The sequence below is a fragment of the Mustela nivalis genome, assembly GCF_964662115.1.
Source record: "Mustela nivalis genome assembly, chromosome: 3".
NCBI classification, from domain to species: Eukaryota; Metazoa; Chordata; class Mammalia; order Carnivora; family Mustelidae; genus Mustela; species Mustela nivalis.
The window spans coordinates 110658245-110685660 of record NC_139022.1 but is presented as its reverse complement, the minus strand read 5'-3'; the positions used below and the strand labels follow the sequence as shown (position 1 = coordinate 110685660).

Below are 27416 nucleotides of genomic sequence, written 5' to 3'. Positions count from 1 at the left end.
CATTTCCAAACCTCCTATAAAAATGCCTTGAACCCCTGTCCTTTAGAATATAATTGTGCTCCCCTAAAGTTGCTTCTGTCCAACTAAAATTCAAGTAAATGACCCTTAAAAGAAGCATTTGTGGAAGCTATGGTAATACTTTATTTACCTAAAAAAGGAAAATAGTCTTTGGAGCACCTGTACTTGAATGGACTCATGGACAAGGCTTACTAGTCCTTCTGGGGAAAAAGTCATCATTTTTCCAGAAAAGAACTGCCTTAAATCAAGGTTGAAGGAAATGTGGTTGCAGCTATGGGTTGCCAAAACCATGGGAGGTTTTGTGAATAAGCCTTTCTGGTGTAGACCAGGAAGCTCAAGACATACTTTTCCTCTCTGGGAGAAGTAATCATGGTAGGAATCAGACACAGGAATGACAGGAACGAAAACTGTGGGTAAGTTGCTGCGGCTGAATAGCCCCACCCTCAAAAGCACCTTTGGGTATGAGCTAGAGTACATTTGGGGATCAAGACCTGTTGGCATTAAAGCACTATACTGTACACCTGAGATTAACATAACACGGTATGTTAACTCCACTGGAATGAAAATAAAAAACTTGCTACCAGAGGGCAAGCATGTGACACTCAGGGCCCGTTGTCATAACCACCTGGGGACACATGGCCAAGATCTGACTTGGTTTTCCTGTGGCATTTTCTGTGGCAGGTCACCAGAAGACAACTCCACTAGGGTCCACTAGGGCCCAGCTCCCACAGAGAAGAAAACAAGTTACCATGACATGATACAGGGCTTTGGCCTCTTTATTTTCTTTTTACAGTGACTTCCACATGGAAAAGACTTCTTTAAAGCACTAGGGCTCTGGCTGTACCCCGAATGAGCTGCTGAGAACGGAGCTGGCTATCTTGGACAAACTGCACTGGGACCTCTGTATTGCGACGCCACTGGACTTCTTGACCACAGTGAGTACCAGATGTTGGCCAAGTCCAGCCTAGACTCATCTGTACCTTTGGAACAGCTGTTCACAACATAGGACAGCCAAGCAGAGGCGGGCACACGCCCTTGCGCATGCACCACGGGGGGTTGACCCACAAGGCTCACGACATATGCAAGAGTGAAAATGTATCTTAAATCCAACACAGTTCCACCAGACACCCACTTGTAGAAGACATTAAATTAACTTTATAAAGATTTTTAGACGGCACTATTGTGGTGAGTTTCTCTTTTAAATACACACTGCAAAAATATTGAGCTTTCCATTCTATGAATACTGTACATAAAAATCTGTCTGCTTTTGCTACACTTTACACACATTCACTTAGCTGTCTTTATTCACCTACACACAATCCTTATTGAGGCTTTAGACCATATTGATCTGGCACTTAAAAAATGTCATATTAGTTGGTATTTTTTTAGTTCGGGAATGATGGTCATCCTTAAGGATATGATTCTGTTAGTAAGGCAAAATTATGCGATGTGGAAATGTCATGGGGTTTGGTCTGTTATGAAGCATGAAGATTAAATCACTAAGAGCTGTTTCATTATGAAAACTGGCCAAGGTTGCCAAGTTGCAGTTTCTTCTCATGTCAAACAGATACAAGTAACTTTCTTGCTACCTTAATCTTGAATAGTATGCTTCTGTTTTTCAGAATGGAAACATTGTCATCTAAGTACTTGAAACTCATAATGACCATGTAACGAAGCAGATTGTCTTTTCTCCCCAAGGGTGAAGCTGAGCTTGGTCACAAAATGAGCATTAAGCCTCAAGTCCCTTGGGGGGCCCTGGATGGGAATGAAAAGTGTGGGGCAACATTTGATGTTCCCTGATGGAAATTGACATTGTTTGCACTTTTGGTCATTTATCTGTGAAAGGTCAGGGGTTTTATGTTCTAACATTAAAAACCACGGTCTCTAGTTCCACACCCTGGTAGTCGTGGGCTGGCCCCACGTGGTGGAGCCGCTGCCTCAGAGGAATCCTTCCCTCCACGTCGCGTCCCTGACCAGGCAGCTGCAGCACTGTATGGCGGGCCACCAGCTGCTGCAGTTCAAGGGTTCCACACTCGCCTTGGTCATCATCACCTTAGAGCTGGAGAGGCTCATGCCCGACTGGTGTACTCCTATATCTGATCTGCTAAAGAAAGCACAGGTAGACATCAACTTTGCCCCAGACCAGGCTCTCCACTTTGCCCATGTAGCTGATGCACTCTGCCCCCAAAATGGTAGCATCACCCTTCTTGGCCCCTGTGGGCTCCAGAAGATGCTCTGGCCGCAGTGACTCTGTGAAGAGTATCCCTAAGGCCTAGGCTTTGCACACTTGGTATGCCCTCTGGATGAGTATGGAATAGATTTCCTTTACTGGACCAGATGGTAGGTTTCTCTGACAGTAAGAAGAGCTTTGTCTCAGTGGCAGCCCTTGAGTTTAAGGGGATGGGGTGAGGTCAGGGGGACATGCACAGCTCAGGAGGCCACCCTGAGCTTAATATGGAAGAGGTTAAATTTCAAACCCCCACCCTTTATAGGACTATATGGAACCAGGTATGGGGGTTCCATGAGGCAGGCATGGAAGGGTTAGAATCCCTGAGGATGGACAGGGTAAGATGGAATGTACAGTTAGACTAACGACAACTTTACTAAGGTGGAGGTGGATGTCCCTGAGATGGTGGGGTTAATGCCCTTAAGTTGAGTGGTTAGACCTTCCTGAAATTGCTCTGTGCTAATATTTTAGCACTCAAAATTTGACTTTAGAATGTAAAATGGTTCTGTTTCAAAGATGAAAACTCTATTTTAATTACAAGTCAGTACTGAGCAATTGAGCCCCTGCAAAGGACTGGTAAAGCAGTATCTGGGAAGTGTGTAGTCCTCCTCCAGCTCAGACACTTTCTTTTCTACTTGCCAGCCTCTGTGCCTCTACCCCCTAGTATCCTTTAGAGCCTAATGGCAACCCCTTCTTGCTGGGACTCTTCTGACTTCTAGGCTTTATGGATCATGTGACAAGGCCGGAAGAAGGCACTGAAAGTAACTGAGAAAAAGTTCCTGAGTCTTTAGAAGGCAATAAAGAGAAAAAAAGCAGGTCACGGTCACCTGTGGGAAGGGTAGTCTAAAAAACCAAGCCACTGCTTGGTTTTAGGAATGAAGAATCATAGTGTCACTTGGTTTTCCTTCTGCAGCAAGGGCTAGTATGGGTCCCTCAGGGAACTGGAGTCAAGAAAGTGGTGGGCCTTGCTTAGGTCTGAAGAGTGGGGCTGGTTCTTACTGACCAGTTCTTGCTGCTCTACCCACCAGAGCTGGCCAGGTCCTAGCAGCTCCCCAGGTTTGTAGCAAGCACAAACCTAGCAGTTCAAGTCCCAGTGACCCTGCCCATCATTGCAAAAATGGGACCATCTCTCCAGGTGCATTGCCCCTGACTTGGCCCTGACTTAGGTATATTCTCTTACAAAAACTAGATCATAAAGGATGCTTTGTTTAATGTACAGTAATTTGAGCAAGCTTAAAATGTGTTTTTTCCTTTGTTACTCTGAAAGTAGTCTATTAGCTTAATTAGAGGAATTTTGTGTGAAAGTATGATCTCAGCCACCGCCCCCCAAAGGGGGAACATAGCTCGGAGAGCTTTGGGTTCAGATGAGCAGCTTCTGAGGCTGTGTCTGCTCAGGCCTGGTGCTGTTGGGAGGAGCTTCCCAGCACGGTTGAGAGGGAGAGGCCCACTACTGTCTGACACAGTGACACCACAGAGCCGTTCCCTAGGCAGCCATCTCTGCCAGCTGGAGCCCTGTCAGTAGTGTGGAGCCCTGTCAGGAGTGACTGAACCACGTATTTAGTCATTTGTGAAGTCTTTCCACCCTGAGCAGTTTTTTGTAAATGCGCTAAGCCATGGGGACTGCTTGTAGGTGCAGAGTGGCCAGAGACCAGATAAACTGTACTAGTGTGTGTGCGAATCTCTACCTTTTCTCCACACAGATTTTTTTGTTGGAGCTTTTGTAAAAATAAATTTGAATTCCTTTCAACCTTGTCAGAATCTTATTTTCAGTGGATCTGATAACCATGGATGTGGACTTAAGAGTCCAGTATACCTGGAACATCATCTCCTGGGTCCTGGCAACAACCAGGTACAGTCTGGCAGTGATTGGGGGGGGGGGTCCTGGGGGGCAACAGGCTGCTCAGGGCAACTCCCACTGGGGCCACAACCGCCTCCACCTCCTTCCTTGCACTGGGATTGGCACCAGCTGGGGAAATACAGGTTCACCCTACGGGCTCACCCTACCTCGGGCTGTCTCTGACTTGGAGGAACTGCAGAGTCTCTTAATTGGATAGCTCTCGGTGTAAACTAGGTCCTCAGGGCTAATCTCTCAATCAGAACAAATGAGAAAAAAGAGAAGGCCAACCTGTGAGCCCTGAACTGGGATAAGCGCTACAGCTCCACCTCCCAGGAAGCCATATTCCTCTTCCAGGAAGTAAAGTGCACTTGTGAGTTTAAGAAAAGTTGTTACACTGTTCAAGCATGCTTGGGAATCCAGGTCCCAGCCTTTTCCCTTTTTTCCCCTCAGCCTTTTCCCCTTTTTTCCCTCAGGAACTCCTTTCCCACCTCAGATCAGAGATTGGGGATCATTGTGGTGGGAGAAATACAATTTGTCTCGCTCTTGTCCCCATTTCCAGAAGGGCAGGGGCTGGTGAGGGGCTGTGGATGCAGAAAATGGAGCTGTGTGGAGACTCGGGCAGATGGGCTGGGAGCAGGGTACGTAAGCAGCATGCGCCTTTTAAATTCTTGTCCAAATACTACTTCTCCCAGATGGGTGAGCTGTGCAGTGCTGTTCCCTCCACCAACAAGGCCTTTCTCCCCCCTGGTTTCCTGGTTTCTCCAGGAAAACCAAGCTATCCTTCAAAGCTCGGTAAACACTTTGCTTCCCTGCTACCTGCCTCCCTGCAGGCAGAGTTGAGCAGGACTTTCATTAGCAATGTCTGCACACAAGTCTCCCTGCTAGGTTGTCAGCTCCCTGTTCTTAGTCTCCCTCTCCTCATTTTGGTCTTCCCTGAGATGAATCTAGTGCCCAACAGAGAAAGCTACTCAACAAGTGGATCCACAAGATGTCATCACCAGTCTGCCCTTCCTCAACCAAATAGTCACCCAGAAAGGGCATCCCACCTTGACAAAACTGACTCAAGTCCACCAACCCACCCTGCCAAACTGCACACTTGAATTTTGGCTACATTTTCACTGTTCTTCACTGTTGCCATGGAGAAGCTATAGCTCCAGAATTAAGGATATAGACTACCAACATTCAAATCCCAATTCCTCTAGTTACTAGCTGTGTGACCTTGAGTAGTTAGTTACTTTACCTCTCTGTGCCTTACCTATGAAATGGGGAAAACAATACTTCATCATAGGATTATTATGAGGATGAAAAGAATCAATGCACATAATGCAACTTAGAGCAATGGCTGATATACCACAAGAATTCAAATGTTAGTTGTCCTGCGTCAAGCTTACTGCACAAGGATATCAACTCTGAAAAGGCAGTGTTTGCACTCTCCTGGTCCTACACCCAGTCGCCCATTGAAGATGCCTGGACCACAGGCTGTGTCTTCTCCTCCCTAACTTTTTCCTCCATCCCATTCCCCTTCCAGAGCCTTTCACAGATTCCCAGAGCAGGAGTCACTATTAAAACATAGCTCCTATAGAAGCTAATCAACCCCACAAAGTTCACAGAAAAGACAAGCTGTATTTTACCAGAGTTGTAGCAGATTAATAGGCTAGGAAATGTGTTAAATCAGAAAAGCTATTGCCCAAAAAAGACACCACAAAAACTCAAAATAAATGCAAAATTTAATGGGAAAAAAAAAAAGAGTACAAAGTGAATGGAAAAGAACAAAAACAGTCAATGTATGAAGGAATAAATGAATTAACAAGTGAAGCAGTTTTAGAAAAGCTTGTTAACATAACAAAGGAGCAAGCCACCCCTCTCTGGGGCCTCTTACCCAGCAATAGGAGCCCCACTTAATGAGCACCCACACACAGACACACAGAAACATATATGCAGTCAGTCTGCACAGTTACAAACCACCTAGGCTCAGGTTACCCATCACCAGGGTCACGGTGCAGCCTGGTGTGTCTTAGGCCATTCCAGCTTACACCTGTCGATCTGGCATAATTATTAACAGGACCTCCTTTTACTCTGCAAAGTCTCAGTTTGGACAATAAATTACATGATTCTACCCCCAAATCAACTTGGCTTATGAAAGACATGATAGTAAATGCCAGTGTAAGCCTGCTGACAGCCCCAATAATGCTAAAAGAGGATTCTCAAAAGGAGTGGCACATCAGATCCCACAGGCAGGGCTCACATGCCGGGCCAGGGAGCTTGTTAAATGACAGCACGTTTTAAGCTCACCTTGTGCTCCCAGGACTAATTTGGTCTCAGCTAAAGATGATAAAGTTCCAAACACAAGCAGCAAAGAGAGAGAAGGGCAGTCAGGCTCCCTAAAGCCAATGGGACCTGTGGGAGCATCTCAGACCCCAGAATATTTAAGTGACAGGTCTCCCCAGAGATGCTAGGAAGCCCCATACCCGCAGGCTGGTAACCAGCCACAATCCTGGCATTCCAGTGTGCCTGGGGTGCAGTCCACAGGCTGTGGTAGATGGGTGGCAGAAATGTCCACTCAGCATCCCCAGATTGCCCCACAAACCAGGAGTCTCCATTTCTTATATACCCAGTGAATCCGCTGGGTCATTGAGCCTCATCTGACGGAGGCTATCTTAAAGGTCACACTTCAACCCAACTGAAGACCTCTCAGACATACAATCCCCCTAAAGCCAAGTGACTTGCGACCCACATGAGCCTTAGGTACAGGCCAATTTGCCTTTTGAATGGCCACACTGAAGCCCCTCAAAGTCTGGATCCACCCCTAGTCATGGCAGGACACTTGGGAGTTTCACTCCAGGCATCCATAAACGTGCTCTGCTCCTGGTGAGGAGGAAAGGGCTTCCTTTTTCCTGCAGGGCCTCTATGGACACACACAGCTCACCCCTCCTCCCCACTCTGAATGGAGCTCCATCTCAGAAGCACAGCATGAAGCCAGGACTTGGTCCTGGAAATCAATAAAGAGGGCCAAGGCAGAAAGGGGGAAACAGTGACGGGAAGGAGGATGGAGGACAAGGGAAAACAACCAACCAATCCAACAATAAATTAGCACGACTTCCCAAGGCTTCTGACTAGGGAGTGTTCTCGACTGTGAGCCCCTTGAGGGTAGGGATGTGGGTTACTCCAGGGAGCCTGTGCCCAGCACAGTGGCCCATTAACAATGAATGAGATCTTTGAGCTACTCATTTTTCATCTCCTATTTCATCATATCACATTCTCAGCCCTGACGCTCCCACTGGCTCACAAACCAACAGGAACAGAGTAGAATCAATGTTACTAGTACTTTCTTAAAATGATCCCCTGAAGAATGCAGTGGAGAGGGGAAAGCTCCCTTGCTGGTAGCATTTTCTGAAATTGTCCACACACATCAGACACCTTCATCTCTTTCCTTGTGACTCAGCCAGGAAAACAGAAAACAATGACCTTGAGATTAAAAACCTTTTCCCAGCTGAGTCCTCTGCATTGGGAACATTCAGGATTGGTCGGAGGGGGGCGCCTTAGATGGAGTCAAACACTTAACATACACGTGGAGTTGGTCCCTGTTTCCAGGTAGCACCTCTGGAGCACACAGACAACGGCTTTGGGCTGCTGTTCCATTTACATTCGCGTTAAAAACATTGGACGTGGTCTTGTTCATGATCCACTTTCAGCCATAAAGAAATTCCAAACACTGTCATTACAGGACGTTTATTGCCCACCTCTCCCTAAATATTATAGGGATGCTGTATACATAAGAAAGGTTTAGAGATATTTTTAGTTCTTAAAAATCAGGGAATCTGGGTTACTTATGAAAATAATGGGAGAGGGTATTATCTGTCTTTATGCTTGTGCCAAAATAAAAATTTAGAAGTATCCTAAAAGTTATTATTGAAATGAAGCTCTAGGTTAGAAAAATTAAAATGAAGGGGAATCGGGTGAATTTCGCAGCACGTATACCAGGCCACACGGCCACACCTAGGGCGCCACGTGAGCTGCCATCTTGACGCGGAACAATTAGGCCAAGCATCGCCGGCTCGGGCCTTCGCGAGAGTGGCACTGAACTGCTCCGTCAAGGAATAGTGACACTGTAAATGGAAGACCAGCCACTGGCTCTGAAAAAAATAAACCTTGTCAGTTTTGGATTCCAGCATTCATGGCTTTGACGTGTTTGCATAGAGAGGGGTGGCCTGCCAGGCCCAGGGCAGCCAGCAGGTAGGGGCAAGGGACAAAGCAAGGCTGTAAACACTGGAGTCTGTACCAGCTCCCAGTCCGTCCTCACACCATGTTATGGGAGAAGAAGGGTCACAAGGTGTAACTCAAGCAACTTAACACATGAAAGTCTAAAGTCCGCTCTTGACATGTAAGTCTGTGCGTGCGTTAACTGAAAAATAAAAATAAAACAAACAAAACAAAAACAGACACATTAAAAGCTACGCAGACGACCAAATCAAACAGAAACAAAAGACAGCAAGTTGGACGCTGGGAAAGGGCAGTCAATTTGGCATTTGTGACGAGCAAAGCAGAGAATTCGCTTCAGTTTGTGGCATCCCAGGCTGAGGGTCAAGATCTGATTGGGAAGTAATTTTGCAAAAACGGATTAAAATTTGAAGACCACACATAACCCATCAAAGCAATTCAACTAAATGGCCATGAAGAACAACCCCCTCCCCACCACCTCCAATGCACTTTGCGCCGACCCCCTTTCCCTGACCAGGACAGGAGGAAGGAGTGCTCCTAGCCATCTTACCTAGACTACTCCTGGCCCCTGCAAGGCCAGCATGGGAGCACAGGGTCTCTCCCAGGGGCCAAACTGACTGAAACTTTCTGGCATGTCTAGCAAGCAGAGAACACCTGTCTCCCAGACCTGACATGGGGATGGATGCCCACCCTGAGGGCTCTGCTGATGCCCCGTGCAGCCAGCCTGCACTCCTCCCCCTGGCCCTGACCTGGCCACAGGTCCTTGTCTTCCGTTCTGAGGGGGTTTTCCATAACTTATTTCCTAGCGGACTCTACCTGCCTTTTCTAAAACCAGATGGCCTGGGCCCTGGAGGCAGGGAGCAGGACAAATTCTTGTTAGGTGCCAACACCTGGGACACAGACCCACACACTCCTTTCTAGGAGAAACCAGATTTCTGAGCCACTCGTTTAAAACCCACATGGATTCCAATTCACAGTCCCCAGCCACAACAAGCCAAGGGCTGGACATTGGGCCGGGGCTGGAAACAAATGCAAAGCAGGGAGCAAATTCACTCAGCAGAGGGGAATGTGGGCTAGTGTCCTCCCTGGGGACAGGCAGGGGATCATCTCTGGCAGGAGCATCTGCAGATAGGGTGGGGAGGGTACCAATAAGCAAGATGAGGGAGACTATAGAAAGGAGGAGGGTCTATCCCAAAGCAGAACACAGGCCTTAGGCATAAGAACTAGCATTCAATTCCCAAATGTCTGGCTTTGTCCCCCCTGGCCTCCCCCAGGGAGGTCAGAAGTTTCTTTCCCTTAGATGTGTCTATGCCTCTGTGCTTGTGTGTCCTAGGGGATGTGTGTGTTGGTAGATACATGCCTGAGTCTGTGCCTGTAATGGGGCTGGAGTGACAGTAAGACAGATCCTGTGGGTGTGGGTGCATGCTGGGGAGGGGGAGTACAGTTTTAGAGGTGGGGAGAATGCCAAGGCCACAAGGCAGCACCGCAGAGCCAACAGCTTCCTATGAGCTGCACGGCCTTAACCACAGGGCAAGGAAAGGAGGGCCTGGACACACATGTTCCCAAACATTCCAAGAAGAAATGGGGGTCCAAGGAGCCCAAGGATGATAAAAATGGAGTCACTTGCTTCGTTCCTCAGTTGACAAGACAGAGGGTACCTGACACAGGCCAGGGACATGGGGAAACAGGGATGGACGAGATTCCACAGTATGATGCGGTGCAGGATGCTGAATGAAGTGGGGTAGAGGAGGGAGATCCCCAGGAGCCAGGGCATCTAAACTCTAGCTAAGAGTGTGGAAAAGAGCCTCCAAAAAAAGCCAAGGAAAAATGACTCAGAGTTGCCCCCACCTGGCCAAGAACTTGACTGCACTCCTGGAGGCTGGGAAAAGCCTCCTTGCCCTCCCCAGTCCTTTTCTCACCAAATCTAACTTGAAGGGCAGCCCATCTATGGTGCAGGATCCCCAGAGCCCCTCAGGGAGCTGCTGTCCTTCCTTCCACCAGGCAGTGAGCATCCTGCCCAAGGGGTCAGGGCTGCTGGGACTCAAGTGTCTGCTGCCCTCCATCAACACCTACCAGCCCACACGGGTCCCATATCCACTGTCTCAGAGACTGAGGGGGGATGCACCACAGCTGCCCAAGCAGAAACCACAGGAGCTTCTGGAATCTGGAAATGCTGACATTCCCAGGCCCTGCCCCTCTCCAGGCCGGAAAGACCTTCCCTGAGACCTCTACTCCCTCTCAGGGGCCACACCCTGCCTGTTTGGCTCAGTCTTCACCAGCCCAGCTCTGAAGGGGCTGCAGAAGGGGAGAGAGAGGGAGAAAGAGAGAGAGAGAGAAGAGAAAGAGAGAGAGAGAAGGGGAGAGGTGGGGGGGGGTAGCAAGGGGTCCCTTGTGCACGACAGAGAGCACATAGATACCTGGTATCCTGAGATCTCTAGCTCACCCGTGAGAAGGAAAGGAAGATAGGCAAGAATGAGGTGGGAACGCAGAGGGGAAGGAGAGCTAAGCAGTGAACAGGCGAGCATGGGCGAGAACCAAAGTCAACCAAAGGCACCAAGAGTAGGATGAAGTGGGCACCCAGAAGGAAAAAGAGCCCATGTGGACAGGGGGCCCACCACCTACTTCTTCTTGTCCTTGTCCTTCCTCAGAGGCTGCTGGGAGGTGGCATGCAAGGCCTGGGACTGCAGGGCCTCCACCGCGGCCTTCCTGCGGTTGAAGGCGTTAGTCTCCTCCTCCAGTTCCCGTCGCTTTTCCTCCACCTTGCGCTTCTCCTCCTGGTGGACCCGCTTGAGGTGCTCAAACTTCTCGTGGAGCTGGGAGCAGAAGTGGGGGAGTTTGGGCTTCATGGGAACCCTGCCAGTCCCTGCCCTCCCTCACCTGGCCTCACCACAAACCCGAGCCCGCACACACCTCCCTCTCTTTCTCCTTCAGCTCCAGCTCCGTCTCCTTCACTTTGTTGACAAACATCTGCCTCATCTCTTCCTCCTTCCTCTGCAGCTCACTCAGGAACTCCTTGCGCTTGGCCTCGTAGGTCTCTTGCAGGCTGCAGAAACCCGAAGAGAGAAGGCCAAGGGTGGGACAGCAGCAGGCTGGGGTGGGGCAGAGCCAGAGAAGGGGGATCGCATGGGCATGGGGCAGGGGGTGATGGCAATGCTGGGCCCCATATGCTGGCTCCCTGGCTCACAAGACCCCAGGCATAGATGCCAGCCTGGCTGTGGAGACAGGCTCCCTCTTGGAGCAGGCTGTCACCTGAAGGGCTGGCTGTCGCCATCGCTGTCCTGGAAACCCATCTCCTCCAGCTTGCAGCGCCGGTAGAGCTCATAGTGCCGACTGTGGGTCTGCTCTCGGAGGTCCTCCATGTTCACTCTGATCAGCATCTCCCGCAGCTTCACAAAATCGCAGTGGTTCTCATTCTCCACTGAAAGCACAGGGCATGTGGGCCATCAGGTGGGCATGCAGACAGCCACCGGGAGGAAAGGACACAGGACAGTGGTCGAAGTGTTACAGGCAGACTCCGGAGGCAGGACGGGCAAGAGATGGTCCTAGGGAGGACACGGGACAGAGGCTGCGGGCAGGAAGGACAGGACACTACATCTGGGCCCCCGAAAGCAGATGTGCTCTCCCCACCACACTTACCCTGCACCACACCCCAAGGGTACTGCCGTGCTCGGACCAGCTTGTTCCCCACCTTCACCTCCTCGGTGCTGCCCACCACAGCAAAGGGCAAGTGTGCCTGGAAAGGAGCCCAAGGATGGCTCAGCACTGGGCTGACAAACTAGTGGACAGACCCTGTCCTGGGCCCCAGGGAGGGGTGGCCAGACCTGAACAAGGCCTGGCCAGGGCTCACTTCCTGGCTCTCTTTTGGAGAAGTATCCTAGAGCCTCCAAATAGGGGAGTAGGCTGAACCTGCACCCCCCTTCTCATGTTCGAGGGGTCCTTTCAGCCCTTGGGCTCCCCGGGGACCAACAGAGGCTCCCTCACAGGACCTGAAAATCTGGCTTTCTTCCAAGCTTCCAAGCCCTGGCATCTGGCCTGCTTTATTCCTCCAGGTTTCGACTCCTCCCCAGAATCCTTATCTTGTGAAACTTAAACTCGGGGAAGGCTCAGCACCAGCCCAATACCCAATTCCTCCCATCTCCTGGCCACAGGACTCCTGCTGGGTCCCGGGTGCCCATCCGTCTTTCCTGGAGAAGCTAAGGCTGGAATCCTGGGAAACTAGAGCCTCTGGGGCTGTGTGTCACAGATCTGTGCTGGCTCCAAGCCCTCTGGCCCTGAAGCCAGTGCCCAATGCTCACATTCATGACTGCGTTAATCTCAGCAACAGCCTCGTCATCAGTGGGAAACTGGTAGATCTGAACCCCATTGCTGACCAGCTCGCCCATGATCTTGATCTTGAACTTGTGGAGCTCACTCTTGGAAATAGTGTCAGCCTTGGCAATGATGGGAATAATGTTCACCTGTCAGGATCAGTGGAGAGGGGCAGCAGGTTAGTTCTCCCTGACTGTGGACAGCCCTGCCCAGGCCCCATCCCTGGGCAGAAGGGCAGGAGGCCAGAGAGATGATGGAGCTGCTCCCATGGGTAGTCCCAGCCTGAACCCAGCCACCAGGGGCTTTCTAATGAGTGGTTACAATCACCTATGGTCCTTTTCTTATGGTGGTTCCCCCAAACCACCATTGAGCCCCAAAATCAGTCCTCTGGGCAAACTCGGCTTTGACCTGAGAATAAAAATCAATTCAGCTAAGAGGAAGGGGCTCAGGCCCAGGAGACAGAGCTCTAGAGAAAGAGCCAAGTGAGGGGAGCCCACTGGAGCAGAAGGGACAAATGCAAGAGAAGATAGAAAAACGACCAACCCATGGGCCTATCTGTAGGCCTCTAAGCAACAGAGCCCCTGACAGGGACACAGTGGGCAGTCACACCATAGCCCCCAACTCCGGGGAGGACCAGGAAGCCCAGGGAATAAGTCTGGGGTGGGAAGGTGCATACCTTGCTGTCTAGCTTCTTCATGGTCACCAGATCCAGGGACTTGAGGGAGTGCCCTGTGGGCGTGATGAAGTAGAGGCAGACGTGGATCCTCGTGTCATGGTAGTCGAAGAGGGAGCGGCGGATCTTCAGCTCCTCCTGTAGGTAGTTTTCAAACTGCGCATCGATGTAGTCAACTATGGGCCTGTAACTAGAGACAGCTCCATCACCCAGGAGGCAGGCTCTGAGCTGCAGGGTGAGAGGCTGCCCACCAGCCTTCCCTCTGTGAGGACAAGTGGCTTCTGCCTGAGGGTCCCTGTCTGGGGACAGCTGGCCAACCCTGTCTCCTAACCTCCAAAGGGGTCCTCAGGACCTCAGGTATTCCCAGAGAGGCCTTCCTCCGGCCCCCATGAGCTGTGAGGCTGGCTGATTTACATGGGGGCAGCTTGGAATGAAGAGCTCTGGGGCAGAGTGTTAGAACCAAGACTGCCATGGCGGGGAATGGGGGGGACGGGGGGGAGGGGGAAAGCCTAGGTGGGGCCGCCTTTCCCGCCTCTTGCCTCTCATCCTTATTGATCTGATCCCCGAAGCCCACAGCGTCCACAATAGTCAGCTTGAGGTGCACATTGCTCTCTTGGAGGTCATAGGTCTGAGGCCGCAGGCGCACACACTCCTCATGATGACTGGCTTCCTCAGTCTCGAAGGTTGTGTTGAAGAGCGTGTTCATCAGTGTGGACTTGCCGATGCCAGTCTCCCCTGGGGAGCAAGGAGTGGAGGACAGGGGGTGTCAAAGGCTGGAGCTGGGGCTACCCCTGGCTGTTGGCTAGGATGGTGGGGCTCAGGCATCCTCAGCTTCCACACAAGAGAGGGGGGCAGGCCTCTAAATCCACGCCTCACTGTCCCCACCCCTAGGAACTGTCGTCCCTTCTAGGTGACCTCAAATATAACGTGTGGAAGCAAGGGCCAGAAGGCTGACTCAGTCATAAGCTATGGCTATGAGGGTAGCTGTGAGAGCCACTGTACAGAAGCTCTGCTGGCCTCAGTGGGCCCAGTCACCTGCTCTGCACATCATCCTTCCTGGGCCCGGGCTGGTCATGGGCCTAGCAGGGCTGGGGTGTGAAGCCACCAGGGGCCTCCTGATCCATCTAGCTTTATCCGGCTCAGGACAGGCTGCTCCCTGAGGCACACCAACAGCCCGGCAGATGCCAGGGCGTAGGCACCTGTGGAGGATCTGGCAGAGCTCTTTGTGCCCACTGGGAGCCCGAGGTCTTGAGGCTCAAGGAACCTCCCGGAGCCTCCCCATTCAGGGCTCTGTTTGTTCAGATGCGCGCTGGAGCTCTTATCACATTATAGTGTAATAGAAGGGGAGTCTCATTTACCTCAGTGTCCTTGACACACAGTAGGAATGACAGCAAATGTTTTTAACACAAACACACAAATCTACACCGCTGTGATAAACAGTCTGAGTTTACAAAGCACATTCACAGGTCTAATTTTATTCACTCTTCAAGTGAGTCAGGCCCCCAAGTCCTGTCCTTCACCCTGGCAAAGACACCAGTCAAAGCCTCACCCTGACCCCAGAGAGTCTGTCTGGGAGGTCCGTGGTAGCTCCACAGGTGGACAGGGCAGCAGCGTCCCATCTCCTGGATGGCTCCTGTCCCCCCCACCATCTGAGGCCATCCCCGGCCAGACCATGACACATACCCACACAAAGGATGTTAAAGCTGAAGCCCTGTGTGACCGACTTGCTGACCAGCTGGTCCGGGAGGCTGTCGAAGCCCACGTGGCCCCCAAGGGAGAGGCTCCGAGGCTCTGGCTCTGCATTCTGCCAACAGAGAAACGGAGCAAGGCAGTGAGCCCACTGGGGAACAGGGGCCATGTGGGGAGAGGCCAAACCCCAGTGACACCCCCACATCTGAATTCTCAGCAAATCTCAGTACACTGTGTTAGCTCACCAGAGCTCCAACTCCAGAAGGAGCTTCCAGAGAGGAAGCCCAGTGCCCCTCAGGATGCCGAATTCCACCCCAGGAAAGGGCTTTCACGCCCGCCTCCTCTCTGCCTGGGCCTGGGGTGTCTTCTAGCACAGAGGGCGCAAGGAACCATCTACCCTAGTTGCAACCCCTGAGGGTTATCCTGTCCTCCTGCCCAGACAGTCCCCAGATCTTTTTTTTTTTTTTAATTTTTATTTATTTATTTGACAGACAGAGATCACGAGCAGGCCAAGAGGCAAGCAGAGAGAGAGGAGGAAGCAGGCTCCCTGATAAGCAGAGAGCCCGATGCGGGGCTCGATCCCAGGACCCCGGGATCATGATCCGAGCCGAAGGCAGAGGCCCAACCCACTGAGCCACCCAGGCACCCCCAGTCCCCAGATCTTAAATAAAGATTTCAAGAGGCCAAGACTAGAGAGCGTGTATGTTCCCGCAGCTCTCTCCCAGACCTCAGACACTCTGACTAAAAGCAAGACTCAGGCAGAGACAGGCCTGGCCTGATCCCTTCACACTAGGTCTCTGTCAGAGGGCCCCCTCCCCCAACCAATGGGCCGGGCTCACAGTTCTGTACGTGCACCCCTTGTTCCCCACCCACCCAAGCAACAAGTGCAGAAATGGTCCCTGTTAACAGTGCCAGTGCTCCCTTACATCCTCGGGGTCTCAGGGATAGGCTCTGAGGCACTGTGACTGAGGCCTCACCCCTCCTGCCTCAGTGGTGCTCTCTAGGGACTCCCAGGCTCTGGCTCATGCCACCCTCCCACCCACACTCCAGCCCTGGTAGTTTAGACAGAGGATTCTGAATGAGAATATGGAGGCCCAGCCTCAGGAGAGAGATAGACAGCGGGTCCCGAGTGAGCTGGGGCTACTGGAGCTGGCCCACAGCACTATAAAAAGAAACCACCAGGACCCGAAGCAGAGGGTCAAAGTCAGATTCCAATTTGTGCAGATGACTTCTCCACTTCCCTGGGAATGGCGATAGAATGCTGTACTCCAAGGGAAGGTTCCCAGGCTCAGCCTTTCCAGCGTTAGCCCTCGTGAGGGCAGGCCTCAGACGGCTCCATGTTGGGCAGAAACACATCTGCTCTATTTCTGACCCCCTCAGGCCTGGCTGCCCAGTAGAAAGACCACGGCCAGGAAAGGCAAAGGGTGCGAGTTCCATCCCACAGCTCCAGAGGGGAGGAAACGGGCCCAAATAAAGGCAGCCCTGGGAGCTACTGATCAGCAGGACGGTGGCAGCTCTCATGCTAATGTGGACACCAGACAGTGGACCCTGGCTGCCTGCCCTCCAACAGAGGGATCTGCTCAGCTCCTGAGTCTGCCCTGATTTCTAAGTAGCCATAGCCTGTTGCCTCAGCCTGAACCCCTCTGGCCATTCTCTCCTCCCAACCAAAGCCCTCTGGCACAAACACTCAACCAGCCCTCCTTGACTGATGATGTCCATCCCTCTCCCCTCCCCCACACCCTGGCTCAGTCCCTGCAGCCTTTCACTGCTGACAGCCAGGTGTGTGTACTGGCAGCCTAGACTCCACGTGCACCCTCTGGGCACTTGTACAATCTCTTCCAACAAGTCAGGGTTACCCCAACACCTGTTCTCTGATAACCCTCTCTCCACAGAGCCTCTGTTCTTACAGCTAACCCTTCCTTTCTCCATCTCCTCCATCCCCAGGGGATCACGTTACCACCTCCCCACTCAAGCCTAGGCTCCCCACAGGACTGCAAACATAACCCAACAGAGAGGCCCCAAAGGCAGCTTCCTCTCACTGGCGCCGACATCAGAAACAATAAAGAGAGCATAGGATGTCCTGGGTCAGGTCCAAACCCCCCAGCATGGCATTCGAGGACCTTCACAGTCTGAGGCCTTCCTCACAGACTCAGCCAGTTTAACTCTGAATTCATTCATCCAACCCGCCCCTTTCTCCGAGCTCCACAGTTCTTTCTCCCTTTCCCCGTCACCTGCTCCAACCAAGCCCATACTTACATCCCACACCCCTCCCTTGGCTATGACCTTGTTTCCTTCCACTATGCGTTGTCCTTTCTTTATGCATCCTGGTTTTCCAACTCTTCCATAAGTTCCTCGAGGCTGGCTGCAGGCTGGAGGAGGTCAGGCTCTCTGCTCTTCACACCCTCCCACCAGCATGCCCAACATGCCGCACAACACCGCCATTTATAAGCCACTGAACGCTGCCTTCAGCAGCATAAGGGGCATCTGCGCACCTCACACAGAGCTGCATTGTGCAGTCCCGGTTCCACCTGCTCATCGCAGCTTCAGGATCAAATGGAGGACAGAACGGTTAGTCTAGAGTGTTTTTCTTTTCAGGCGAGATTGAAAATCTCCAAAATTTCAGGCGTGCTGTGCTTGCAGAGAAGGCTCTGTGTTTATTCATCCTCTTCTTCCAAGGGTGACACAATCAGGATGCAATCCAACATCCTGTAGCCTGCCGCCAAAACCCACCCAGCCTGCGGCATCTGGAAACCGCGCGCGCGCACTGCGCCACAGAGGGCCTGCACGGGAACAGCGCGCGTGCACTGCGCCACAGAGGGCCTGTACGGGAACAGAAGCCATCCCATTTCTGAGTTTCCCCACTCTCTCACAGGTCCAGGCTCCTAAGGCTAAAAGCAGCACAAGGAGGGTCTCACATAAGCCCACCTATCCTTGCTCGGCTAGCCCCGGCTGCCTTCACCCACACAACTCCCAGCTCTCTCTGGAGAAGTGTGTGGAGTCCGAGGAGGTGCTTGTCACCAGACTGTTGCCCAGGCTGCACTCCATCACTCCAGGGACCACAGACCGGGGGCAGTCAACGCCTGCTCAGGAGCCTCAAGGCCCACGGGAGTGTCGATCTCAAGGGCATGCATGCACACGCACATGCACAAACACAGAAGAAGGGCCACTGATCCTGAGGAGGACAGACTGGTGTTCTCTGGTCTTGGGAGACTGATCTGACTTCCTAGCTCTACTGTGCTGTGACTCTCACTCATGCCAACCTCTCTGATCTTATATTTGGCATCAACAACATGGGATCCAAGGCGCACCACTCACTCCAAGGTGCCTGAACGGGGTGTCTCTGCTGACCCAGCCTCGAAGGAGGCAGCAGCCCCCAAAGCATCACCAGCATGTCTCAGCTAACACAACTCTGAAAGAAACTTCAGATCTCCCGACAGCTGCCTGCCGACCCTGTGGAAAGCTCTGCAATGAGCAGGTAAGACCTCAGCTCCCCCTCTAAGGGTGGGTCCTAATAGCCACCTAAGAGCCACTGTGCTGAGCCAATCAGCACGATCCCATGACGGGCTCAGAAATAGGCAAGTGACCCAAACTAAACCTGCATGACCCCCTTGCAACCATGAGGGGAGCCAGCATCAGGATGGCGGTGCCAGGAAAACCACAGAAGAGAGAAAGCCAGTTTCCACCCCACTTCCGGGCTTTTCCCTGGACCCCTGGCCACACCTGCCCTTTACTGCCTCAGCTGGCTGAGTGGACTTATCCCATACTCGCAAATGAGAACATCCTGAACATCCTGCTAGGGTTTCCAGAGTGATACTCACCGAGGAACAGAGAAAGCAAGGAAAAGTAAGGACAGGAGGAAAGAGTGTGCAAAGTAAAACATCTCAGTGTTTACAGCCAAAGAAAGGAAGAGATGTGGGGCACCTGGGTGGCTCAGTGGGTTAAAGCCTCTGCCTTCGGCTCAGGTCATGATCCCAGGGTCCTGAGATCAAGCCCGCATCGGGCTCTCTGCTCAGCAGGGAGCCTGCTTCCCCCTCTCTCTCTGCCTCTCTGCCTACTTGTGATCTCTGTCTGTCAAATAAATAAATAAAAATCTTTAATAAAAAAAAAAAAGATAGATAGATAGAAAGCGATGTCAAATGATGACCCAACACCTCCTGGTCCACTCTATAAGCCACTAAGCCAAGTGGCTTACAGGCTCCCACATAGTCCCTCCCACCCTGTGCGGCAGACACCATTACTATCCCCATTTTACAGGTAAGGAAAATGAGGTGCATGGGTGCTTAGAGATCAAATCAGGCAGAGCCAGGAATTGAGAGTAGCCAAGCCCTGGCCCCAAACCCCTGGCCACACTGCCTCCCCCGTTCTCCCAAGGCTCCATACCCTGTCATTCAGTCACTCGGCACACGCGCACAGGGCCCAGCTGCTGCGTGTGCCAGGCACTGGGATGGCTGCCAAGGAAAAAATGAGGACACCGAATCCCAGACCTCAGCGGCTCAGTAGAACACAGTTTAAATTCAAAGGGCTAGAGAGTCTAGGCAGGTAATGTCAACGGGTGAAGAGGAAAAAGCAGAGTCCTAACAAGGACAACACTAGCTGACTGCTATCACAAGCTTACCACATACAGCTAAGTGTCATTTTGTCCATGCATCAGCCCTGTGAAGTAGGCCCACCATCTCACCTCCATCAAACAGATGAGACAACTGAGGCTCCCAGAGATTCAGTAACTTGCCCACGACCATACTGCTCAGGAGGGTGAAGCCAGGATCTGAACAGAGACAGGATGACAGCAAAGGCCCCGCTTCCAGGCACATCACTCCCCAGCCTGCTGGCTGTAAGACCTGCTGACCTGGCTGAGTGTGGGGTCACCTAGGGAAAAGTGGGAACACCAGGGAACTGCAAAGGCTATGCTCAGTCCACAACCACTGTGGTGCTGCAACTCCAGCCAAATGTGGGAATGAGGGCCCAATGCTGCTGAATCCAAGAACTTATCAAGAGAATCCACAAATCTAGATTTTTTACATGCAATCCCCTCATTTTTAAAGGTTGGCCACCAATACAAATTGAGAATGCCATGGGGCCCAACACAACCCGGGTTTGTATCCAGTTGTACCCGGTCCGTGTCCTAACAATCCTCAACACTGTGTCTGGTAGGAGAGTGAGCTAGGAGGATAGCACACACATGTCTCCTCTCTTGGGACTCAGAGTCCAGCAGGACAGGACTCCACAGGAGAATCCTTCAGCTAGACAGCTCAGCTCAGACCCTGCTGAGGAGCAGGCCCAGCTTCTGGTCCCTGGGGTGCTGGCTCAGGGGGTCTAACTGTTCTCAAAGCTCCAGAACAGAGAGTTGGCAGCTCTGAGCTCTGCACACACAATGGCCAACTCCACAGAGCCATTATCCCCTTCTAATCACTAACAAGCTTTTGGCTCCTGAGCCAGGCCCCAAGCTTCTGTGTCATCATTTCTTTGGCACATCAAAGTCAACAACAAAAATAACAACTGCTCAGGCCCGCTGTCCTCCATGCCTGGCCGTCCAGAACGAAGTAGAGAATGGCATTCTGTTATGCAGCCCAGTGGATAACTAGGACGTCATTTTCCTGACCAGGAAATGCTCTGTCTGAGCTTTTGGACCAGCCCTGATTGCCAGTCAAAAGGAGCTACTCCTTTCACCAAGACGAGAGGTGGGTTTTGGGGAGAAACCATGCCTAATAGCTCAGCCACACAAAAACATGATTTTATCCTGAAGAAATTAGAAATCTACTGAATGTCTGAACCAACAGAGCCAAAGAAGGTGTGGGTAAATAGGTCAAACGTCCCAAACTACATTGGTCATTGGGATAGAAGGAGAAATGGTACCCAAATGTATAGGTGTTTGGCTCCTGAATCCTGGAAAAAGAGAACTCCCCACCCTAGGCCTTCTAAAGAGTTCTCCAGGGCCTTGGTCTTCAGACAACTCTTCTCCACCATGCTCCCAGGCCTAGAACCCATTGGCATGAACACCTGCCAGGCAAATAGGAAGCCCACTCCTTAGAAGAGGCCCAGCCCAGGGAAGTTCTATTAATGCTGAGCACTGGACCCTGGAGTCATTGCCCCACTGGGAGCCTTCTCCACCCATGTTCCTAGCACAAACCACCCTACCCCCAGCTCTAGCTACTCTAAGCAGCCTGGGCCTTAAATAGCCAGAGCAGAGGCCGCTGGCCAGAACCCATGGTCATAGCGCAACTGTCCTTGAGTCTGAGAGGAATCCTAGGAATTTTCCCAGGAAAGGCTTAGGCTCACATCCCAGGAATCTACAACAAGTCTCAAAGCCCAGGTCAAAGGTTACGGGAAATAACCAAAGGGATGTGTGCGGGAGGGAGCGGAGGAGAATGTTGCTCTCCTGGGCCAGGAGGGAAGGACAGAGGCAGGATTCACCTATCCATAATCAAGAAAGAACCTGTGAGAGAGACACAAAAGTGTCTCTCTCTTGGGACGCCTGGGTGGCTCAGTTGGTTAAGCGGCTGCCTTTGGCTCAGGTCATGATCCCAGCGTCCTGGGATTGAGTCCCACATTGGGCTCCTTGCTTGGCAGGGAGCCTGCTTCTCCCTCTGCCTCTGCCTGCCACTCTGTCTGCCTGTGCTTGCTCTTGCTTCTCTCTCTATGACAAATAAATAAATAAAAATCTTAAAAAAAAAAAAAAAGTGTCTCTCTCCTAACACCGCAACAAACACCCCAAAAACCTGGGGAGAAGACACGAGCAGGGATCAACCTGCATGGTATACCAGTGCGGTGACCACGATGGCACCATGGCAGCTAGGTCCCAGGAGAAGGCCACCATCCCCTCCTCCCTCCTGGGAAGTGAAGGGACTTAAGGAGCAAAACTACCCCCAGGAGCCTAAGGCCACCCCACGCCCCTTCCCCTATATCTGTTCTCTCTGCTTCCCTGTCTTACCACCAGGCACTTTCCTCCCTTTTCATGCACACAGAAAACCAGGATAGTTTAGCAATATAGGATAGTTTGTTTCACACTTCTGTCAAAATAAGGTTTTTAAGAAGCCAGGCACAGTTACCAGTCTCTAGGTCCAAGCAGCTCACCCCACGCCTAGGACACAACACTTTCTTGGGCTTTGTGGTGCTGTCTGAGAAGGAGCAGTCCTTTCCACCATGGAGCAGATGAGAAAGATGCTCTGGGCCTCAGAAGACACTGGAAACCCATGTGTTTATACTTTCCCACTTGGCTTAGGCACTCCGGCGACAGTCCCCACTGCTTTGCAGCAGGTCTGGACATCACTCAAGGAAACAGAGTGTGTTCCACAGTGAATGAGACTCTACGCTAGGATGGGGGGAGGTGGGCAATGAAGGTGACCCTCCCCCTCTCCAGTCCCAGGATGGATGCCGGTGCTGGGAAGGGGTGGAAAAATGCAGGGGCACCAGCATGGGCCAGTGAAGGCTCAGGGCTGCAGTACTGTAATTCTGCTGCTTGCCCCATTCAGCCCAGCTCCGGGCAAAGTATCAGATTCACACACTGGCCCCACAGCCAGGTCTGGGATGTGGACTTGAATTCATACCCAAAGCCTCTCTGGAATCCTGGGCCCCAGATGGCCCAAGCCCATGAGGCCGCCCAAAGAGTAGCTGGCACCAGCAATCTGAAACAGGTCCTTATTCCCTCCTCCCCTGGCTCTACCCCTCTAACATGGCTTCCAGGATAGGGACCAAGAATTGCCTAGAAGCCACATGTCCTGAGGAGGAGAATATCTAATTTCCCCTAAGACCACAAAGGGCCATTAAAGTAAAGATACAACAGAGATGCCCCTTGCCCTATCTTCCACCACCTCTTCCCAGCCATGGTTCCTCATGTAAGTCCTGAGGATACAGATGGTTCCAGCAAAGAATTCCGACTCTAGTGTGATGGCATGCTGCCCTTGGAAAATATCCCCTCCCCAGCCAGATGCGTTTCCCTCCTGCCTTCACAGTTCCACATCTGGCTGTCTGGGAAATCTTGTGCCTTGGGGGCTGTGCCTGGGGATCCCAAGACCTGTGGTGGCAGTGCAGGGGCAGAAAGGCTGGAGAGGCTGCAGGGGAGACACAGAGGCCAGCCAGCCCTCAGGCCCTTTGCTCTGTCATCCTGCAGCTGCTTTCTTCTGGTAGCTGGATCCAAGCCACAGAAACATTCATGGTAGTTAATGCCCCAAATACATACCTCCACCTCACCCATCTTAGAGCCCAAAACTCAGAGGTCTTCACCCCCTTTCTCATCTCAAGTGTTGCTCCTCAGGCCTAAACTTACCAATGACCAGCGTCTGCAGCCTCACCCAACTGCAGGCTACTGGCCATCAACAATCTGATGGGCACAAAACATCCAGAGCCCACCCTGACATCCAGTCGGGCCTGGGGTCCTGGCCTCCATACATTCTCCCATCTTATCGGCACTGTAATTGGGCTCCCTCTTGCCACCTTCTCTTTTCCTACCCTAGTCAGTCCCTTATCACGTGTTCCCTTGGATCACCAGTGCCTCCCCACTCTGACCCATTGCAAACAAGATCCTAGGCAGACCTCCCTAAAGCTGGCAGCCATAGCAAGGCAAGATGCCCATGAGGGAGGCGGGGCAGAGCTGCAGCCTGGCAGGTGGTGCTCACTTGCGACCTCTCAACACCAGCAGGCACTGACAGCTTCACAGATGTCCTTGCTCAGCTCTTGTCTCTCTCTCTCTCAAAAAGCCTCCGGAAGACCATTCCTGGCCATTTTTACAGGACAGGGAGATACCACTCCATGACAGAGCCCTGTTGCACGAGAGAGTTGCCTCCCACACACCCCTTCCTACCGCCAGTTTTTGCTTTAGGGAGGGAATAGGCACTCCCTGGATAGCCTGCTTCTTGGGGAAGTGTCAAGATTACAGGGGTGACAACGGAAGTGACAGATGGCGCTGGGGATAAAGCGGAGATGGTGGGGAGGGGGGGTGGTGGTGGTGGTGACTGGCTGGGAGGAATGCCAGGCGTGACACTGCCATGCTGCACGCTTCTTCCCTCTCCCCCTCACAGCTGCACTTTCTCCTGGCTCTAAAGCCTCCCTCACCTTGGAGTTTGAACCCTGCCCCATGAGATTCAGACAGAAGAAACACAGGAGATGGCCCTGGGGGGCAGGAAACTCTGGGACCCACGGAGTTGGTAGGGGGTGGAAGAAGATAGCAAGAGTGCACAGGAGTCTGGCTGCTCAAGGAAGACAAAAAGCACCAGAAACTCCTCAGAGGGCTGTCCCAGACATGCACATCCAGGAGATGTCAACCCGAACCCCATGACTGATGTAGGGTTGAGCGGAGCCTAGTCCAGATGTAAAGGCTGCCAAGCCTATTTACATCATGCTATGTGGGGAACAGGAACCCAGCACATACTGACCTCAAGGTACAACTCTGTATACTCATCTAAGCTCCAGGGTGGGACAGTTTTTAGGCCAGCTGCCTGACCACCAAGCAAGCCAGGGGGACGGGGTGGAGGGGGGCGTGCAGGGAGTGTAGACCTGCCAAAGCTCCATCAAATCATAGCCTCATGGCCAATGCTTAATACCAAAGTCAACCCTGAGGCTGGAGAGACACCTAACCATATCTCTAAACACGCCGTAGACTGCAATTAACCTTCCACAAACTCTTTGAAGAATATTATTATGGTTGGGCCCATTTTATAGCAAGATAGAAAAAGAAATTACTTTCCCAGGATGACAAGCCAGGAGAGAAGAATGGAGTCCAGACTTCTAAATTCAGGCCAAACCCCACCCAAGGTCTCCACCCAAATTCAACCCTATGCAAATCCTCCCAAGGAGGCAGATGGCTCAGAGCATGGAGGCTGTGGAAGGCGTTCCTCTAACCAGCTTAACCTGGCACTGTTACCAAAGGCTCTGAGCTCAGGCCATATGACCATACCTGAGTCAGTCCCCTCTCTGTGCCTTGCCCCACCAAGGAAGTAATACCCCAGATCCTCACAGAAATGCGAACACAGGAATCTGAGGATAAGGGCCTTGCCACACCACCTCCTGGCAGTGCCATCAGGCCTCTCAGTTCAGAGTCTGAGGACCATCTCTGGGCATGCAGTGATGGGAACCCCAGGGAGCATACTGTGTAACTCCTCTTGCACTGCCTTCTTACACAGAGGGCCAGTGTCCACATTCACTCAGGCACTAGGTATCCTGCCTGCATCATTTATTGAATCCTTACCCCATGCCAGACACTGCTCCAGTACCTCACCTGGATTCTCCTATTGAATCCATCCAATAAGCCTTGGAGGAAGGTATTATTTTTATCCCAATACACAGAGAAGAACACTGAGGAGTTAACTAACGTGCTCAAGGTCACATGGCCAATAAGTAGTAGTCTAAGATTCATATGGGGCAGTCTGATTCTGGTTACTCTACATACCGTTCCCACCAGCAAGACCAACTGTTAGAGCAACCTCCGGCCACAGACAAGACTCAGACATAACTTTATGGTCAGCTGGGCACAGAAAATGTACACAGACACGCATGCATAGATGTGCAAACATTCACTGATCTCTTGGCTTCAGCTAATCAGCAGGTCTCTTAGGATTCAGGGACTGCCCTCTTTGGGTACATAAACTCCAATTCACAGTGCAGGTGTGAGGTAAACCTAATTCAGCTCCTCCTGTATTTAAACTTACTTGACTGACACAGAGCCCCCTCCTCAATGGGAATAAAACACCTCAGTCTAGAAATTATGAAACCAAAAGCTCCTGATTCAGTTGTGCATATTTCCAAAGTAGACCAACAAATGTATTTTCAGATTAAAGGGTAAATTTACATACATAAATTCAGATGATAGTATTTATAGCATTAATTACATAAGTCCTAGCTCCTTAATTTAGCCCCAGAACCAATTTCTTATCAGTCACATATTCAACATTTCCCCCCTCCCCCCTATCAGCCCCGGGCCCTCCCTCCCCCCTTCCCGCCCGACCAGGGCCTCACATGCTGGCAAGAGGACACAGCTCCCTTCACTGTCACAGCCCGGCCTCCCAGACACACCCAGATGCAGCCTTAGACACCAGGGGACAGGCAGACATAATCCCCAAAGGGCTCCCCTCCCCCAGGTGAATTATAAACATCTTCAGGAAGTTGGCTATTAGTGGGCTCAGCCCCACAGAGACCCCCCGCAGAAACCACCCCAGCCGGTACCCCTGCAGAATGCAAACCCAGACTGAGGCCCAAACAAACATCCACTTGGCTGAATCTAGAATCGCTCGTTCCCGGGGGAATGGCTGCCTCAGACAGGATCACTGAGGCGGGACCTGCGTGGAATCGCCCCCAGGGTCTGGGCGCTTAGGTGGGGAGTGGGGATGGGAGACGAGCGTTTAAAAAAGGCAAAAAGCTGGCCCAAGGTCTTCAGGATCCAAGTCTACAACTACTCGGGGCTCATCTGAAGGACTCCCTCGGATCCTTTTGGGCTTCATCCTCCTAGGCTGTGCCCATCCAACAGCACCTGCGCGGCTAGGACTCTCCCCAGCAGTGCAAAAACACCCAGGGAAATGTGGGGGTCCGGAGGATCCGGGATCCCACCTCCCCGCTCCGGCTCCTGAGGCCCCACAGTCCGTCCTAGCACCTGGCCTGAACCAGGCAGGTATTTATTTGCTTCTTCCCGCGAAGGGGGTCTACCTCTCGCGCGCCCAAAGAAGGCGCCCCCACCCGACGCCCCGGGACCCCAGGCTAGCGCAGCGAAGAGCCCGCTCGGGTGTCCCCAAGCCAGCCTGGCGTCGAGGCCCGGCCGCTTGGAGCTGACAGCCCGCCTGGCGCCCCCCGCCAGCTGCAGGGCGGCCCCCTCCCCGCGCCCCGCGTCTCCAGCGCGCGCCGCGGCCCAGCAGGGCCCTCACCGAGAAGCGTTCCAGGTCAGTGGCCGCCATGGCGAGCTCCGCACCGGGCGGGCGAGCCGGGGCGAGCACCCGGGCCGCGACGGGGACCAGCCGGCTGCGGGACGCGCTCCGCCCGGGCGGCTGCGGCTGAATGGATCCAATATGGCCACTTCCTGGAAACTCCCCTTGGCGGCGGCGGCGGGAGAAGTCGCGGAGCCGCCCCCGCCCCCGCCCGCGGGACCGGCCTCCCCGCCCGGCCCCGCCACGAGCGCAGCCAGAGCCGGGCTTGGACAGCCGGGGGTCTCCGCTGCGAGGCGGGAGGTGCAAGCTGCGGGGCCTGCTGGGACTTGTAGTCCGCGAGTTGGGGGGCCGGGAGGGCAGTGCCTGGGGGGCCAAGGGCCAGTGCGCGTCTCTCTGGGAAGCTGGGGCCAAGCCCGGATGGTCGTGACAGGGCTCCGCGCGCTAGTAAGCCACTTCCATGGCGAAGAGAATGGGGCACGGCGAGCGCCTAGGGGTTCCCCGCCAAGGCGCCTCCACCCCGTCGGAGTCTGCAAATGCGCTGGGACCACCGGACAGAGTGTCGACGGGCTACTTGCTGCCCATCGGGGACAGGAGAGGCCG

The 27416-nt window shown here is 52.6% G+C and overlaps 2 protein-coding genes across 13 annotated transcripts in view; one reads left to right on the top strand and one right to left on the bottom strand.

Moving 5' to 3' along the window:
- The window catches only part of CCNI2 (cyclin I family member 2), a gene marked incomplete at its 5' end in the record, with an annotated part of 9076 nt that extends 5084 nt beyond the window's left edge, over positions 1–3992 (top strand). Inside the window, 2 exons of the mRNA XM_082723372.1 lie at positions 812–953; positions 1641–3992. The remainder of the gene's footprint in view (positions 1–811; positions 954–1640) is intronic.
- On the bottom strand, positions 772–27416 carry SEPTIN8 (septin 8). Of its 12 annotated transcripts, none has more exons than XM_082725724.1 (10): positions 26817–27416; positions 14965–15085; positions 13821–14016; positions 13285–13465; positions 12596–12757; positions 11937–12033; positions 11550–11718; positions 11211–11343; positions 10923–11113; positions 772–2119 (listed from the first exon to the last, which is right to left on the bottom strand). In XM_082725724.1, exons 1-10 carry the CDS (start codon positions 26844–26846, stop codon positions 1957–1959), a joined length of 1443 nt encoding a protein of 480 aa, XP_082581850.1. In that variant the 5' UTR covers positions 26847–27416; the 3' UTR covers positions 772–1956. The 12 variants fall into 12 exon arrangements, with proteins under 12 accessions (XP_082581850.1, XP_082581848.1, XP_082581849.1 ...); XM_082725722.1 differs by having other exon boundaries at positions 13285–13471; positions 26817–27415; XM_082725723.1 differs by having other exon boundaries at positions 772–2122; positions 26817–27415.